The sequence below is a fragment of the Colobus angolensis genome, unplaced genomic scaffold (genome assembly GCF_000951035.1).
Source record: "Colobus angolensis palliatus isolate OR3802 unplaced genomic scaffold, Cang.pa_1.0 Scaffold84, whole genome shotgun sequence".
Taxonomy (NCBI): Eukaryota; Metazoa; Chordata; class Mammalia; order Primates; family Cercopithecidae; genus Colobus; species Colobus angolensis.
In genome coordinates this window covers 124,733-139,966 of record NW_012122265.1, presented here as the reverse complement: position 1 = coordinate 139,966, position 15,234 = coordinate 124,733, and the positions used below count along the sequence as shown (strand labels likewise).

Sequence of the window (15,234 nt, the reverse complement as noted above, 5' to 3'; positions counted from 1 at the left end):
GCTACATGGGCCCATTTTCCTGGGCTTATTTGCCCACCAGGCCAGACTCCCCAGAGGACATCGCTGAAGGTGGAACTTACAGAGATGGGCAGCTGCTCACCCTGCAGTAGCCTTTCACCTCAGCGGGTGGTCAGGTCCACATCTGTGACCTCCGGAGCTCACATAACAGTAGCGTGCAGCCGTGTAATTGCAGAGTGATGTGTTTGAGTAATGATGACTTTGGCTCTATAGGATAAATTGTATTGATAATTTATAAGATTTAAAAGAGACTGTGTCTACCGTCGAATCACAGTGCTTCTCGACATTAAACACCTTTGCTACGGGATGTTTTCCTGGCCACGCAGCAAGGATTGCGTGATTGGTAGCAGGTGTCCAGGCTCTTGGCATTTTGAACAAAGAATTGTACAGAATGCACAAAAGCAAGGAAAGAATGAAGCAACAAAAGCAGAGATTTTTTTCAAAATGAAATTATTTTTGGAAATAAAAAATGATTTTTTTAAATGAAAATGAAATGGTTGCAGAAAGCCACCAATCAGAAGCTAAAGTGAAGTTACAAAGTTGCACTTGTATGCAAAGACTTGTCCTCCTATCAGAAGCTTCAGTTAGGTTACTAGGGTACAGTCCTATGCAAACGTCTGATTGATTAGAAAAAGCCAATCAGAGGTACTTTGAATTTACCATCTGCCATGCAGAAGTGGGGGTTTGCAAAGGGAGTAAGACTTCCTAATTCCAGGAAGACAGTGTGAAATGGCCTCCAGACCCTACTCTCCTGCCTCAATTGTATCCCAAAAGTAAAGTTTTTTTTCTTTTTGAAATGATGTCTCGCTATGGTGCCGAGGCTGGAGTGCAGTGGAGCAATCTCTGCTCATTGCAGCCTCTGCCTCCTGGGTTCCAGTGATTTCCTGCCTCAGCCTCCCGGGTAGCTGGGATTACGGTAATCTGCCACCCTGCCCATCTAATTTTTGTACTTCTAGTAGAGACGAGGTTTCACCATGTTGGCCAGGCTGGTCTCGAACTCTCGACCTCAGGTGATCTGCCAGCCTCGGCCTCCCAAAGTGCTAGGATTATAGGTGTGAGCCACCATTGCCGGCCCTGAAAGTAAAATATTAATGTCTTATATTAATGCCCACTTGCAGGAGTCCGTCGTCAGGCCTGAGTCCGTAAGTCCTCTTCCTTCTGCTAGCTGGGGTGAGCGCTAAGGACTTAGCCACATCCAGGCCTCCACACGCCTTCTATCCTGGGCCGTGTCTCCTCCACACACAGGATGTCCTAGGATCTGTGTCTGGCTCTGCCATGGGGACACCTCCCCTCTTCACGGTCTGAAGCCCCTGACTGGACTGGAGTGCTAACTGAAAACCAAAAATAAAAATCTAAGCCCCCTTCCCCTCATGACTGAATGGAGCTCCCTTGGCCAAGGGAGTCCCAGACAAACCTGAAAAACTGAATTCACAGCCTCAAAGGGAAGGGAGGTTGGACAGGCCTACTGATATCCCCTCCCTGTAGAGTTTAGGTACAACCGACCAGCAGTAACACTGAGATAAAGCTCACAGTACTGACAAAACAGACTCTTCGAGGCAATAAGGTACCAAATTCCAACCTGACTGTGGTACAGCGTCACATGACAGTGTAAACCCTAAATATCTAAGAAAGTTTTCGGTCAATTGTGGGGAAAAGAAAGAGAGATCAGCCCGTTACTGTGTCTTATAGAAAGAGGTAGACATAAGAGACTCCATTTTGTTCTGTATTTGAGATGCTGTTAATCTGTGACCCTACCCCCAACCTTGCCCTTGCAAGAGACATGTGCTATGGTGACTCAAGGTTTAAAGGATTTTGGGCTGTGCAGGGTGTGCTTTGTTAAACAAGTGCCTGAAGGCAGCTTGCTGGTTAAAAGTCATCACCATTCTCTTAATCTCAAGTACCCAGGGATACGCACACTGCCAAAGGTCGCAGGGACCTCTGCCTAGGAAAGCTAGGTATTGTCCAAGGTTTCTCCCCATGTGAGAGTCTGAAATATGGCCTCGTGGGAAGGGAAAGACCTGATCGTCCCCTAGCCTGACACCCGTGAAGGTGCTGAGGAGGACTAGTACAAGAGGAAAGAAGGCCTTTTGGTGTTTGTTGGCAGTTGAGATAGAGAAAAGCATCTGTCTCCTGCCGGTCCCTGGGCAATGGAACATCTGGGTGTAAAACCCGATTGTATGCTCTGTTTACCCTCCCAATCCTGAAGCGATTAACTAAGATCTGAATAGGAAACATTTGTCACCTATTGTCTCTGAGGGCAGCCACTGAAAGACTTCAAAATAACTTTGGTCTCCACATCTTTATATTTTATTTATTTTTTGAGACAGAGTCTCTCGCTCTGTCACCCAGGCTGGAGTGCAGTGGCAGGATCTCAGCTCACCGCCACCTCCGCCTCCCAGTTTCAAGCGATTCTCCTGCCTCAGCTTCCTGAGTAGCTGGGATCACAGGCGCCATCATAAGGGAGGAGACCACCCCTCATATCGTCTTATGCCCAATTTCTGCCTCCAAAGAAAGAAGAAGTAAAAACTAAAAGGCAGAAATGAAATCCGCAGGCCGACAACCCGGTGCCGCACCCTGGGCCTGGTAGTTAAAGATCGACCCGACCTAATTGGTTCTGTTATCTATAGATTACAGACATTGTATAGGAATGCACTGTGAAAATCCCTGTCTTGTTTTGTTCCAATCTAATTACTGGTGCATGCAGCCCCCAGTCACATACCCCTTGCTTGCTCAATCACGACCCCCTCACATGCGCCCCGTTAAAGTTGTGAGCCCTTAAAAGGGACAGGAATTGCTCACTCAGGGGGCTCGGCTCTTGAGACAGAAGTCTTGCCGATGCCCCGGCCGAATAACCCCCTTCCGTCTTCAACTTGGTGTCTGAGGAGTTTTGTCTGCTGCTCCTCCTGCTACAATCACGCCCAGCTAATTTTGTATTTTTAGTAGAGATGGGGCTTCTCCATGTTGATCAGGCTGGTCTCGAACTCCTGACCTCATAATCTGCCCGCCTCGGCTTCCCATAGGGCTGGGATTACAGGCGTGAGCCACCACGGCCAGCCACAATCTTGATTTTAACCTGAACACTCCTTTTCTACCAATCCCAGGTCTTTAGACAAACTCAAACAATTGTCAATAAGAAAATGTTTAAATTCACCTGTAGCCTGGAACACCGCCACCTCCCCCACCCACCGCCTCACAAGCTTTGTGTTGTCCTGCCTTTCCGGACCAAACCAATGTATTTCTTAAATGGACTTGATTGATGCCTCATGTCTCCCTAAAATATAAAACCAAGCTGCGCCCCGACCACCTTGGGCCTATGTTCTCAGGACCTCCCGAGGGCCCCATCACGGCCCATGGCCACTCATATTTAGCTCAGAATAAATCTCTTCAAAGATTTCACAGAGTTGGACTCTTTTCGTTGACACTTGCATTGATCTCCGTCTTTGCTTGTAACTTCTGTCTTCCTACAATGTATAAAACCAAGCTGTAGCCCGGCCACCTCTGGTACATTTGCAGGAACTCTGGAGGCTGTGTCGTGAGCCGTGGTCAGTCACATTTGGCTCAGAACAAACCTCTTCAAATACTTTACACAGTTAGCTTTTTTCATCCTGACCAACATGGTGAAACCCCGTCTCGACTAAAAATACAAAAACTAGCCGGGCGTGGTGGCGGGTGCCTGTAGTCCCAGCTACTCGGGAGGCTGAGGCAGGAGAATCGCTTGAACCCGGGAGGCAGAGGTTGCGGTGAGCCGAGATAGCGCCACTGCACTCCAGCTTGGGCGACAGAGTAAGACTCCGTCTCACCAAAAAAAAGTAAGAAAGAAAAGAAAAAAAGTCACCGCTCTGCTCACTGAGGTAAATGCATATGATTTTCTCCTTTGGAGAAGTGAGTCAGAAACTCAAAAGAATGCAAAATGCAACCTTTGTCTCTTATGTACCTGTGACCGGGAAGCACCTCCTACTTCCAGTCTTTCCCGCCTTGCTTTGCATTGTCCTGCCTTTCCAGGCTGAACCAATGTTCATCTTACACATGTTGACAGATGTCTCCTGTCTCCCTAGAACGTATAAAACCAAACTGTGCTCCGGCCACCTTGAGCACATATCCTCGGGACCTCCTGAGCCCGAGTCATGGGCACGTCCTCAACCTTGGCAAAACAAACTTTCTAAATTAACGGAGACCTGTCTCAGATATTTGGGGTTCACAGGTTCAAGCACAGCAGCAAGGAACCCCCTACCCAACCATCCCCTGCCAGTGGCGAGTGCGGGTCCTGGAGGAGGGAGGGCAGCTCAGTCCCGGGCGCTCGGGAGCGTGGCCGACTGGGAGACTGGGAAGCTGAGCCTTCTGGCCGGGTGCAGTTGCCACCACTGCTGGGGGAAGGCTGGACACAGAAGGTTTGGAGGGAGGGTCCGGGGTCTATTGTTGGGAAGTGGGTGGAGGTCCACAGAGCAGGAGGTCCACAGAGCAGTGTGTGTGAGTCCAGAGCTGGGGACCAAACCATCGTCTTTGGGGGGCGGTCTGGGCTGAAGACACAAATGTGAGTCGTCACCACGCAGAGGCATCTGCAGCCACAGAGACAAGACTGGGGCGGACCTTGAGCCCTAAGCAGGACCACTCACCACAGACATTCTGGGATCAAGGAGGGCAGCTGAGGAGGCTGAGGAGGGGAGTGTCCACCACAGGCGCCCACAGGCTCCCTGCATGCTGCCACCAGTGTTAACAGCTGCTGCTGGCCCCTGGGGGTCCCCTGTGGGCTCTTAACAGGCTGCACCCCCTGGCTTTCTCCCCATGCGGTTCTCTCCTCTCATACATGCCCTCTGACAGCCGCCCTCCCTTTCCCCCTCGCAGGGACGCCGGCGCTCCTAGGGCCTGGCGCTGGTGCTCCTGCTCCGAGAGTGTTGGGGCAGAGTTGAGTTTTGAGTCCTGGGAATGGAGGGGCTGCGGTGTCAGCTGCTCTGGCTCTGAGGAGGGGGCTCCTGTACATCCCTGAACTGTGAGACCCGTGGCCCTGAGGCAGTACCCCCCACTCCTCTTGGCCTGGAGGGAGGGGGCTCTGGCCAATGGTCTGCCCACTGCGTTTGATGGGGGTGGGGGGGATGAGGTGTGTGGGTGGGGGTCTCTGCCACTGCCCGGCAGTCGCCTGCCAAGGGGGGATGTCTGGCAGGAGGGGCCCTGCTGGGTGGTCCAAGGCAGCTTCGGACAGGGGCTCCCTGGGGTGGGGGCTAAGGGGCGGGCCGCACCCTCGTCCTGCAGGCTGTAATTTGTGTTATATATAGCATGGAGGGGCTGGGCCGGGAGGGCGGCAGGGCTATAAGTGAGTGGGAGCCCACCCTCCCAGCACCAGTCTAAGTGTGGAAGAGACGGCGCTGGAACCCATGGACACCGCGTATCCCCGCGAGGACCCCCGGGCCCCCACGCCCAGCAAGGCCGGTGCCCACACAGCCCTCACACTGGGGGCCCCGCACCCCCCACCTCGAGACCACCTGATCTGGTCAGTGTTCAGCACCCTCTATCTGAACCTGTGCTGCCTTGGTTTCCTGGCGCTGGCCTACTCCATCAAGGTGGGCGGGGGCCCTACCAAGGTGGGAGGGGAACGGGTGGGGAGCTCCGTGGGGGGTCCTCGCCGTGCTGGGGGCAGCGGGGGGATCCGCTTGTTTGAGGGGCTCTGTGGGTGCCGCTTGTGAAGGGGACATGGCCTGGAAGGAGCTCCTCAGGAAGGCAAGGCCGGGGGCCTCTCCATTAAACACGGGGCCTCTTCTTGAGGGGGTCTGGCGCATCTGAGAGCACAGAGGCCATTGGGAGGCACCCATAGAGGTCTCTGCAATCAAGGGGGGTTCACATGCTGGGGGCTCCTGGAACAGAGGTCCCTTTGACTTCAGCTCCTGGGTGGTAGGGTTGAGGGTGTCTCCGTGCCCTGGAGGGCCGTCCCCCGTAGACAACTCTGATAGGCTGACCCTGGCCTGGGATGGCCCCTGGGTCCATAGCTGGGGCCCTGGGGAGCATCTCCTCAGGCCACAACCCTCCATCCGGATTTTGGGTCCAGTAGGGGCCTTCTAGGTGCCCTGGGTGGGGGTGGGGAAGGGCCCCCAGGCCCCGAGGACACAAAGCCATCTGGCCCTGCGGTCTCTCTGCAGGCCCGAGATCAGAAGGTGGTTGGTGACCTGGAAGCGGCCCGGCGTTTTGGCTCCAAGGCCAAGTGCTACAACATCCTGGCCGCGATGTGGACGCTGGTGCCGCCCCTGCTGCTCCTGGGGCTGGTGGTGACTGGTGCCCTGCACCTGGCCCGGCTGGCCAAGGACTCTGCCGCCTTCTTCAGCACCAAATTTGACGATGGGGACTATGACTGACAGGCTGGGTCCTGATCTGGGGCCCCCAGCCCCAGGACACTGACCCCAGGCTGCTGCCTCTGGGGCTCAATACTGACTCCCCGGAGCCCGGCCCTCCTTCTGTGGGGCCTCCATCCCTGCCCCATCCTGAACCAGGGGCCCTCCAGCCCCAACAGGGGCACCTAACGCTGACCCAGTCAGACCCCAGGGTCCTCACCCTAACTTGAGGGTTCCCGGGCCCTAACTCTGCCCCCAGCCCTGCCCCTCCCTCCTCACACTCCAGGCCCCTCGATTCCACGATTAAAAGTGCCTGGTTCCAGAAAGTGCCTCCTGGGCCTCTTTCCTGCCTAGTGTGGGGGAAGGAGCTGCCCTAGGGACCAGCAAAGCCAAATGCCACGGCCGCCCCCAGTCAACAGTGGGAGTGTCCCCGGCAGCACAGCAGCCCTGCCCTGCCCCCACTGTCCCCTTCTCTCAGCCACTGGCGGCCTGTGGCTTATGGGGTGGAGGCCCAGAGTATTTTAAACTAAGTTTGAAGCCCAGGCCTTTGATCTCTGCTGCTCTGTGGTTTAGTGGCCTGTGCCCCAGAACATCATGGGTGCGTCCCAACTCCACGTGTGCCCGCCCCATCTCTCTGTGCACATGTGCGTGCGTGCTCGAAGTCTGCGTGAGAGTCCGTGCCTGTGTGTGGGCTCCATCTGGGGTCTGGTGTACGCCTCCTTCCTTCTGGGTCATTCTGTCTGTCCCCGTGACCCTGCGCGCCCCCTTAATTCTGAGAAATCCCAGTCCCCACGGTGGTTTCCCTCCCTCCTGGGCCAGTGAGGGTGACTGGGAAGGCAGGGCGGGGACCATCCCATGGGTGGGGCTGGATACACACACAGACACATGTGGGCAGGATAGCAGCTTCCCTATCTCTCTCTCTCACACACACCAACCAAACTGCATCCAGAAAGACAGAAAATGGGTGTGTGTGCGACATTTTCTGAGTCCCCTGGTGCTGGATGCTTGTTCTCACATTATTTTACCTGCATCGAGCCCCTTGGTGTATGGGTACATGCACCGTGGGGTGCATGTTCTCATATTATTTTACCTGCATTGTGCACCACTGCCTCCCCACACACCCCCACCACAGCCTGGTGATGGGAGAGTGCCAGGGACATGCACGCCGTGGGCTGCAGGGAGGCCCTGGGGCCTCGTTGAGGCCAGCCATTGCCGGGAGGTGGTGCCCTGAGGCCAGCCATTGCCGGGAGGTGGTGCTTATGGTGCTTAACCGCAGAGTGGCCCGGGATTCTGAGCACCCCACCCCGGGGCCCTTCCCTCACCCTTGCCTGCCGGATCTTCCTGGGCTGTGGGTGGGAATCTTTATCTAGTTGGTCTACTTGGAGCCCTGGGCAGCGCTCCCTATCTGTGATATGGCTGCAGACGACCGCAGGTGTGGCCGGGACTCTGAGTGCAGGCCCAGACAGCCTGGGCCAGTCCCACGGTGGACCAAGGACAAGGGCAGTGTGCCAGCCCTGAGCCCCAGGATGGCCTGAGAAGGGACCAAACTGTGTTGGGTGCTGAGGCTGGGAGCGAGTCAGCCCATGTGTGGCTGGATCCATGTCCCCAGGGATGAGACGGTCTGCCAGTCCCCATGCTTACTGAGGGGCAGGGACGACCTGGCCCATGCCCAGTGCTGTGGGTGCGCCACCTTGGGGGAACAGTCACCAGCACCTCCCTGCCTCAGGCTCAGGCTCCTGGGCAGGCGGATGAACCCTTTCCAGCCAGGCCGGCACACATGCACTGACCATCGCAACCCCCCAAAAAGGTCACCTCAGGATGTGCAGAGGTGACCACACACGTGTGTGGCATGCACATACAGCAAGTTTCAGGCCGCATCTCTCCTGCGGGCACAGGGCTACCGACCACCCTGACTTGACACCTGTGCCCACATCACCCTGGCTCTGGCACTGCAAAGATGAACTCCTGCTGGGACAACCCTGGTGGGAGAAGGGACCCAGCTCTGCAGCTGAGGGAGCCTGCAGGGGACCGCAGAGCCACATGGAGGCGTCAGGCTGCATTCCCGAAGGCTCGCGCCCGGCCCTGGACCGCACGCTGGGCTGCACCCTGACCCGCAGCCCCTCTTCATTGTGGCCATAAGCCCCAGCAAGCAAGCTGCCGTAAGACACGCCGTGTCCACAGGTCTCAGCCATCTGCACTCTACGCAGCTCCCGTCAGGGCAGCCGAGAGAACTCCCGTCCAACCTCTGAGTGCTGGTCTCGGCCGCGGGTGCACTGCACTGGAGACATGCATCCCCCACACACTGCTTCCGGCAGCCGCTGAGGGTGGCAGAGACAGGCCTTGGGAGACCCAGGCATCCTGATCCCCAGACCCAGAGCTGCCTGAAAGAGGTTTCCACAGGCGTCCTTCCTCCTTCCTCCCTCCCCGAGTCTCCATCCGAAGCTCCACTGTCCTCTGAGGACAGGGTGCAGCGGCAGCACCAGTGCAGGAGGGAGGTGCAGACGCGAGGGGACCCACGTTTCTCAGGGTGAGCCTCAAAGTTGCCGCGCCGCCAGATCCAAGTGGAAGGAGAAATGGGACCCAGGGCACGGCCCTTACTGCAGAAGGAAGGAAGCACAATTCCTCAGAGGAATAATGCTCTTCCCAGCACCAAAGCTTTAATTCCTCAGGCTGACAGCAGAGCAGGGGGCCTGGTCCTCATCAGGGTTTCAGCGGCAGATGCCATCACATCTTGTTCTTGGGAAACTGGGGCTGAGACCCCGAGACAGAAGCTGGGCAGGGCCAGGGCCTTGAACCCATGCACGTCTGGCTCCAGCCCCTCTGGCTGGTCTGGGGAGAGCGCTGGGGTCTCGCTCTCAAATCCCTCTCCTGTTCTCTGGTGACTTCCCACTTCCCACTCCCCCACCCCTGTCCTCACAAGCTGCGTGGTTGAGGAAAGACAGCCGTCCCACCCCACGCTGTGGCAGAGACCGCCCCACCTGATTACAGCTGCCCAGAGTCAAGAGGTGCCTGGAACTGGGACTAAGTCCCACAGCTGCATGGCGTGAAAAGTTCCGTTTTGGCAAAGCTGCACCTGAGATCCGGAGGAATTGTGAAGGGGGCCGAGTCCCCTTCCTTCGTGCCCTTATCCCTGCTGTCCCCGCTGAGGCCTGCACCTGCCTCTCTGCCTTCTCAGCAGAGCGGCCGGCCGCTGTGACCACGGCTCTCAGGAGAGTAGGGGATGAGAGGCCAGAGGTGATGTCAGCTCAGACCCTGGCTTCAGGAGCTCGGGGCGGTGCCATGGGACGGTGCGTGACAGCATCAGTCCACGGGGCAGGCAGAGGCGGCGTGGGGATGCCACAGGGAAGCTACCTGCCCACGGGGGTCCACGCGGTCCAGGCCACAGGCAGAAAGCCTTGAACTCAGGCCAAGCAGCATGGACCTTCCCTGGGAGCCTGGCTGCAGGTGAGGGGTGGCAGACTAGGAGGGTGCCCAGGAGGAGTGGGTGCAGGAGTGGCCAGAGGGAAGAAAGAGGCATCTCTGAAGCCAACGTTCCTGATTGTTCAGGGGCAGGGTCCACGGTGAGTGACTCAGTGGGGCTGGAGGGACCAAGGGTGACCCAGAGGGGGCCCTGCGGCTCTGGAGCAGGTACCCAACATCTTCAAAAAGTCCTCCCAGGCAGACTCGCGGGTGACCTTTGTATCTGGCCAGCCGAGCGGGGAAAGGAGACCTTGTGTCCTGCAGGGAGAGAGGCAGCCTGGGGCTGAGGGGGACGGCCTGTGGTCACAGGTGCCTGGGCCCTTCTCTTGGGGGCTGGGGTGGTCCCCTACCCGGCAACAGGGAGAGGCGGGCCTGGGACGGCCACAGCTCAGCCTCCAGGTGGGGAGCCCAGGGCCCTGCTCGGGCCGTGACCTCCACGGTCACGGAGTCCTCGGAGAAAGAGAAGTTGAGCTTGTTTCCCTGGTAGAAGATGCCGGAGACGCTCACTCTGGAGATCCCCGACAGACACACAGGGTCAAAGGTCACACCTGCTCGGGTGACCCTGTGGGAGGAGAGGTTTGTGAGGTGGCAGGTGGGGGTACGGGCTGCCCTCTGCCAGCCTCTGCCCTTACCTGAACCCCGTGCACCCGAAGAGCACCGCCTGCAGAAAGCCCCCCATGCCTGTCAGGAAGTTCACAGCACCTGACCCGTCTGCATTCTCCGTCCACACCTGCAGGGGCAAGGGCAGCTGACACCAGGACCCCCTGGACACTGTCCTCTCTGGGCTGCTGTCCCAAGATCCGGCAGGAAGCTCCAGGGGTGCACCCTGCTGTGCCTGCTCTGAGGCCGGGCTCCACTCCCACCACGAGGGGCCCAGTGGGAGGCAGGCGTGGCCAGGCTGACCTTGAAGGGTTCAGCCATGCTGGCAAAGCTCCTGTCCAGGAGGCCCCGGGCCCGTGCTGTGTCCTTCAGCTCCATCCAGCCCACAGCAAACATGCTCTGCGGTCGCAGGTAAGAGGACACACAGGGGTGAGGCCCACTGCGTGGGCAGAGAAGACTGAAGCCACTGAGGCAGGAACCCCCCGGCCCCAGGGTGCTCACCCAGGTCATGGCGGGGCCCTGGGGGGATGTCACAGCCTCGTAAATCTCCAGGTTTTTCCTGCGAACATCAGGACTCAGGGAGAAGGGGACGGGGTATCCCAGGAGCACGACATCTGCCTGCTTCACCACCTCTCCTACGTGGAGGTGCTGCTGATTGGGGGGTGTTCCAGGACAGACTCGAGGGTCTTGACGGCAGGGGAGGAGGCCTTGAAGGGGTCACTCACCAGGCTCATACCCATCGAACTCCGGGTGGAAGTTCTGCTCCACGTCGAAGGGTACCTTGATCTTGTCAGCCACTGCCAGCCACTGGCTGGGGACGGGCAGACCCAGGTCCTGGGCCAGGGCAGCAGCAAAGCGCAGGCTGGAGGTGGAGGCGGGTGGGGGAGGCTGCAACCCCTGCGCTTCCAGCTGCTGCCTGCCGAGCGGGGGCACTGGGGCAGGTCTCCAGCTGGGGCGGGGGCAGGGTGAGGTGAGGGGACCTTGTGTCTGACCTGTTCTGGACCAGGACGTTGGTGTACACAGAGTTGTTGACCCCTGAATGGTACTCGTCGGGGGACATGACTCCTGGACACACAAGTCCAAGATGGTGCTCAGGGTAGAGTCTCAGAGGCCTTCCCTCCACGCCGGCGGTCAGCGTGGGGCTGGCACACCTGAGGCGTCTGGGAACATGTGCTGAGTCTGGGGCCATCCACCCTTCCTCCCCGAGCCCCTCCCCACCGTGGCCCTCACCCCTCAGGTGGTACTTCTCCTCCCTGGGGCTCCACTCCACACGACTGCACCAAAACTCGGCCACAGCCCTGACCACGTCCCAGCCACCAGCCTCTCGAAAGAGCTGCAGGTCCTGGGGAGCAGGAGGCGGCACAGACGCCAGGGCCCCAGTCACTCTCATTCTCAGTGGCCTGTCTGTGCCCAGAAGCAAGGCCTGGCACTGAGACACCCGTCCTCAGCCAGCTTCCCAGGACCGGCCCCAAATAGGGAGCCACGAGGAGTGGGGACTACACCAGCTGCCTGGCCCCCCTTGCAGGAATGGTGGGCAGGCACACCTCACCTGGGTGGTATGGTAGTACAGCTCGAAGGCCAACACCACAGCCCCGTTGACATGGACCTCCTGGGCTCCGTAAATGTCCTCAGGGCAAACCTCCAGGCCGGAGCCTGTACTCTCCCAGGCAAACTTGGCTCCCTGAGGGGTTGGGAGGGGGCACACTTGGCCTTGTTACAGGCAAGGGGTGGCCCATCAACTTTCCCATGCCCTCGCCCTGGAGGAGGGGGGCACGGCCTGCGCCAGGTACCCTGGTGGATGCTACTGCGAGAGGTGCCCACTGCATGTCCTCTCTGGGGGCCATGTGGCTTCTGCCCAGTTCTCACCCAGTGCTGACCCTGGCGCAGGGCAGCAGGGGCACCCCAGGCGGTCCTGGGCCAAAGTGGAGTCCCAGCCCTGCTGCAGTTCCCACCTCGTCTCTCTCTCAGGTGCGGGCTGGGGGGCACTGCTGAGGCCCCACAAGCCTCAGGGTGAGGAATCTAGGATATCCCAGCTCTGTCCAGAGAGGGGGCCTGGGGAGAGGGATACAGGCCTGGGAGGGGTGTGGGGGCTGCAGGCCCTGCAAGGCCCTGTGGCCAGTGCCAAGGTCCCCTCACCTGGTAGCCCAGGTTCTGGGCATTCCCCAGGGCCCCGCCCAGCGTGCGGATGCGGTACTCCAGGATGGCCCTGGCGGCTTCGGGGTGGAACATCAGGATATTCGGGAACATCCAGAGGTCCTGAGAGCACAGTCCCTCGTTCTAGCGCCGGACAGGCCCTCCCTACTCCCGCCCCTGCTGGTCACGTTCCACCCTGGCAGAGCTCCATTGCTGGCGCCTTCTGGGTTCCTCCTCTGCTGCCCACTCAGATCTGCAGACCTTCCCCACCTGCCCACCCAGTTCTGTCTCCAGCCCGGAGGCTCCCGGGGTTCTGGTCCTCAGCCCCAGACTCCGCCTCCCCAGCCAGAGTCTGTGTGGCCTCCAAGGCTCGGCCCGAATATGGGCATGGGCGGCCTCAGGCCAGCCGGCCCGCCATGAACGCCTCTGGGAGCCTCATCAAAGAAACGCCACAGCAGCAGCACAGGGAGGCTCAGACAACGATGGGGCAGCCCCAGCACCATCACTCTCGACACCTGCATGCCCAGCAGCCATCAAACCCCTCCACTCTGTGCCCTCAGTGTCCCCGTCACCCTCGCCGGCCTCCAGCACCGGGCTCCACGCCACAGCCACACAGGTCCCCGTCCTGATAGGTCTCTGCAGCTCACTGGCCCTCAGGTAAACGCCAAGCACCACACCACTGCCTATAAACCCTGGTGACCTGGGCCTGCAGCCCTTCTCGCCTTGGTGGGGGCCCCTCCCCACGCCCTGGCAGGTGCCTCAGGCCCTCTCAGTTCTGGTCTCTGCACCTTCCATTCCCCTCACCTAGGTCACTCCTCTGCCACCCTCCTGCTGAGATGCCACTTTTTCCAGGCCCCTTCCCTTTTGCCACAGTCCCTGTGCTTCCCCAGCCACAGCCCTGATCCCAGGAAGGGCAGAGACCGTGGACCTCCATGTGTCGCCTGCTGTGTGGCTGGTGCTGGGTGTACAATGCTCACCTGGTCCCAGAAGACGTGGCCCCAGTAGCATTCCTCACGGCTCCCATTGGAGAGGCCCCCAGGACTGAGGCCATGGCAGATGTATCCTGGGGCCTTGGGCTGGGGTAAGGCACTGAGCAGGTAGTAGAGGGAGCCACGCAGGGCCTGGCGCAGCGGCAGGGGCCCCACCATGTCCAAGCCACATTCTGCCCAGAGTTGGGCCCAGGCTTGTGCGTGAGCCTTGTACAGAGCTCCCCTGGCCTGCAGCTGCAGGGCCTCAGTGAGGCAGGCCTGAGCCTCAGCCTGGCTGCCGCCCACCACCGTCAGGAAGTCCCATGTCCTATCCTCCTCACCTTCCCCAAGGGTCAGGTCTGGGGGTGCTGGTGTCCACAGCATGTGTACCTCCTGCTGTGGCCCCCCGGGCTGCTCAGGCGTGAGGGTGTGGCCATACAGGTACCTGTGATAGTGCGGCCATGCCTCAGGGATGAGCTCCCTCCTGAACTCCCTGGCCGCAAATCCAGCCCCCTCCTTACCGGGCTCCTTGGAAGTCAGGACCCTGATGCAGGTCCAGGTCTGGGCTTTCCGGGGAGAAGGCTGACGGCAGCAGCAGCGTGATGGGCCCGCTCCCCGGGGACAGGCGGGCGATGGACACACGGAAAGCCAGGACGTGGGGCAGTGTGCGGTGCGCATAGATGCACTGCGAGGCCCGGAAGTGGGGGCCCTCCAGGGTGTGAAGAAAGGAGCCTGGGGAGACAGAAGGGAAGGCAGGACCACCCCAGGTGGGTTGCCAAGCTACGGCCTCCCTGGGGCAGGAGTGGACCCCCCCACCGTCGCCTCTCCCCACAATGAGGCGGATCCCTCCGGACCCCGGGCTGCTCTTTCTTGCTACAGCTGCACAGGAGGCCTCCAGGCGGAGGGAAAGGGGGACCCTGTGCGCCTCTCGGGCCTCCTGTGTAAACTCAGGAGGTGCTGGTGGGATTTCCCCCACCGACCTGGAACAATGCCTGGGGCAGGGGTGAGGCAGGCCAGGCGGCGCTACCTGTGTTGGTGTCTAGGGCAAAGGTCTGGGTCAGCCGCTCCCCCATCCCTGCAGGGGCCTCCAGCTGGACGTTGAGGGGGCTGGGCAGCACGGCCCGGTGCGTGTCCCCGCCAGCCCCATTGTACACGCCGCTCACGTGCAGCGTGTCATGAAACACTCGTGTGCCCAGGTATGCGTTGGTCACAGTGGCCAAGAGACGGGGGTCACTGGGCAGAGAGTGGGCAGCAAACGTGGTGGGGTCCTCGCCGGCGTCCTCCATGGAAATGCCGCTGGGCCTGAGCGGCCTGATGGGGCCTCAGGGGCCCCGGGACTGGCTGGGCCTCCCTCTTGAGACCGTCTGTAATCCCCTGAAGCCTCCCTCAGAATTGGGGGGAGTTGCGGACCCAGCTGGGCAACCCCGATTTTCCTGAGGCCCCTCCTAGGAGGAAAACACCCAGGAAAAGAGCTCAGACCCCTGAGGCTGATCTCCAGGAGCCCGGCTGCGTCCCTAAGTTTGTCTCTCCCACCTGGCACCTGAGAATTCCAGTCCTAACCCTGCTTTCCCAACGCACCGCCCCCACAACCCCGGTCTTGCCCCCACCCTCTGAGGTCGGGACCTGCGTCTGAGGGTGGGACGTGGAAGTGGGGACGAGGGCGGGGTGTGTGTGGTGAGGGAGGAGCGCTGGGCGGGATGGGGGAGGGAGTCTGGGGCTGCCAGGGGCCCTGGGGGGAT

General features: G+C 59.7%; 2 protein-coding genes and 1 pseudogene across 3 annotated transcripts in view; 1 reads left to right on the top strand and 2 right to left on the bottom strand.

The window, feature by feature from the left end:
* The window catches only part of LOC105503271, a 9,450-nt pseudogene extending 4,061 nt beyond the window's left edge, over window positions 1–5,389 (bottom strand). Inside the window, exons 1-2 of the transcript XR_001000458.1 lie at window positions 5,354–5,389; window positions 4,784–4,935 (exon numbers count right to left, since the gene is read on the bottom strand). The product of XR_001000458.1 is annotated as an uncharacterized LOC105503271 (transcript). The remainder of the gene's footprint in view (window positions 1–4,783; window positions 4,936–5,353) is intronic.
* IFITM5 (interferon induced transmembrane protein 5) lies at window positions 5,358–6,661 on the top strand. The gene is made up of 2 exons (XM_011929981.1): window positions 5,358–5,573; window positions 6,147–6,661. The coding sequence occupies exons 1-2, from the start codon at window positions 5,388–5,390 to the stop codon at window positions 6,357–6,359; spliced, it is 399 nt and encodes a 132-aa protein (XP_011785371.1). The 5' UTR covers window positions 5,358–5,387; the 3' UTR covers window positions 6,360–6,661.
* A 2,297-nt stretch (window positions 6,662–8,958) lies between these two features.
* ATHL1 (ATH1, acid trehalase-like 1 (yeast)) lies at window positions 8,959–15,234 on the bottom strand. The gene is made up of 13 exons (XM_011929980.1): window positions 14,523–15,234; window positions 14,017–14,227; window positions 13,505–13,940; window positions 12,531–12,650; window positions 11,944–12,075; window positions 11,625–11,736; window positions 11,387–11,459; window positions 11,120–11,256; window positions 10,896–11,029; window positions 10,698–10,793; window positions 10,427–10,524; window positions 10,145–10,356; window positions 8,959–10,052 (listed from the first exon to the last, which is right to left on the bottom strand). The coding sequence occupies exons 1-13, from the start codon at window positions 14,779–14,781 to the stop codon at window positions 9,976–9,978; spliced, it is 2,097 nt and encodes a 698-aa protein (XP_011785370.1). The 5' UTR covers window positions 14,782–15,234; the 3' UTR covers window positions 8,959–9,975.

Coding starts and splice junctions, on each gene's coding strand:
- IFITM5 (XM_011929981.1), top strand. CDS start 5,388: ATGGACACCGCGTATCCCCGCGAGGACCCCCGGGCCCCCACGCCCAGC. Junction 5,574..6,146: donor CGCTGGCCTACTCCATCAAG/GTGGGCGGGGGC, acceptor GTCTCTCTGCAG/GCCCGAGATCAGAAGGTGGT.
- ATHL1 (XM_011929980.1), bottom strand. CDS start 14,781: ATGGAGGACGCCGGCGAGGACCCCACCACGTTTGCTGCCCACTCTCTG. Junction 12,076..12,530: donor CCCAGAACCTGGGCTACCAG/GTGAGGGGACCT, acceptor CCAACCCCTCAG/GGAGCCAAGTTTGCCTGGGA. Junction 11,030..11,119: donor GTTCGATGGGTATGAGCCTG/GTGAGTGACCCC, acceptor ACCTCCACGTAG/GAGAGGTGGTGAAGCAGGCA.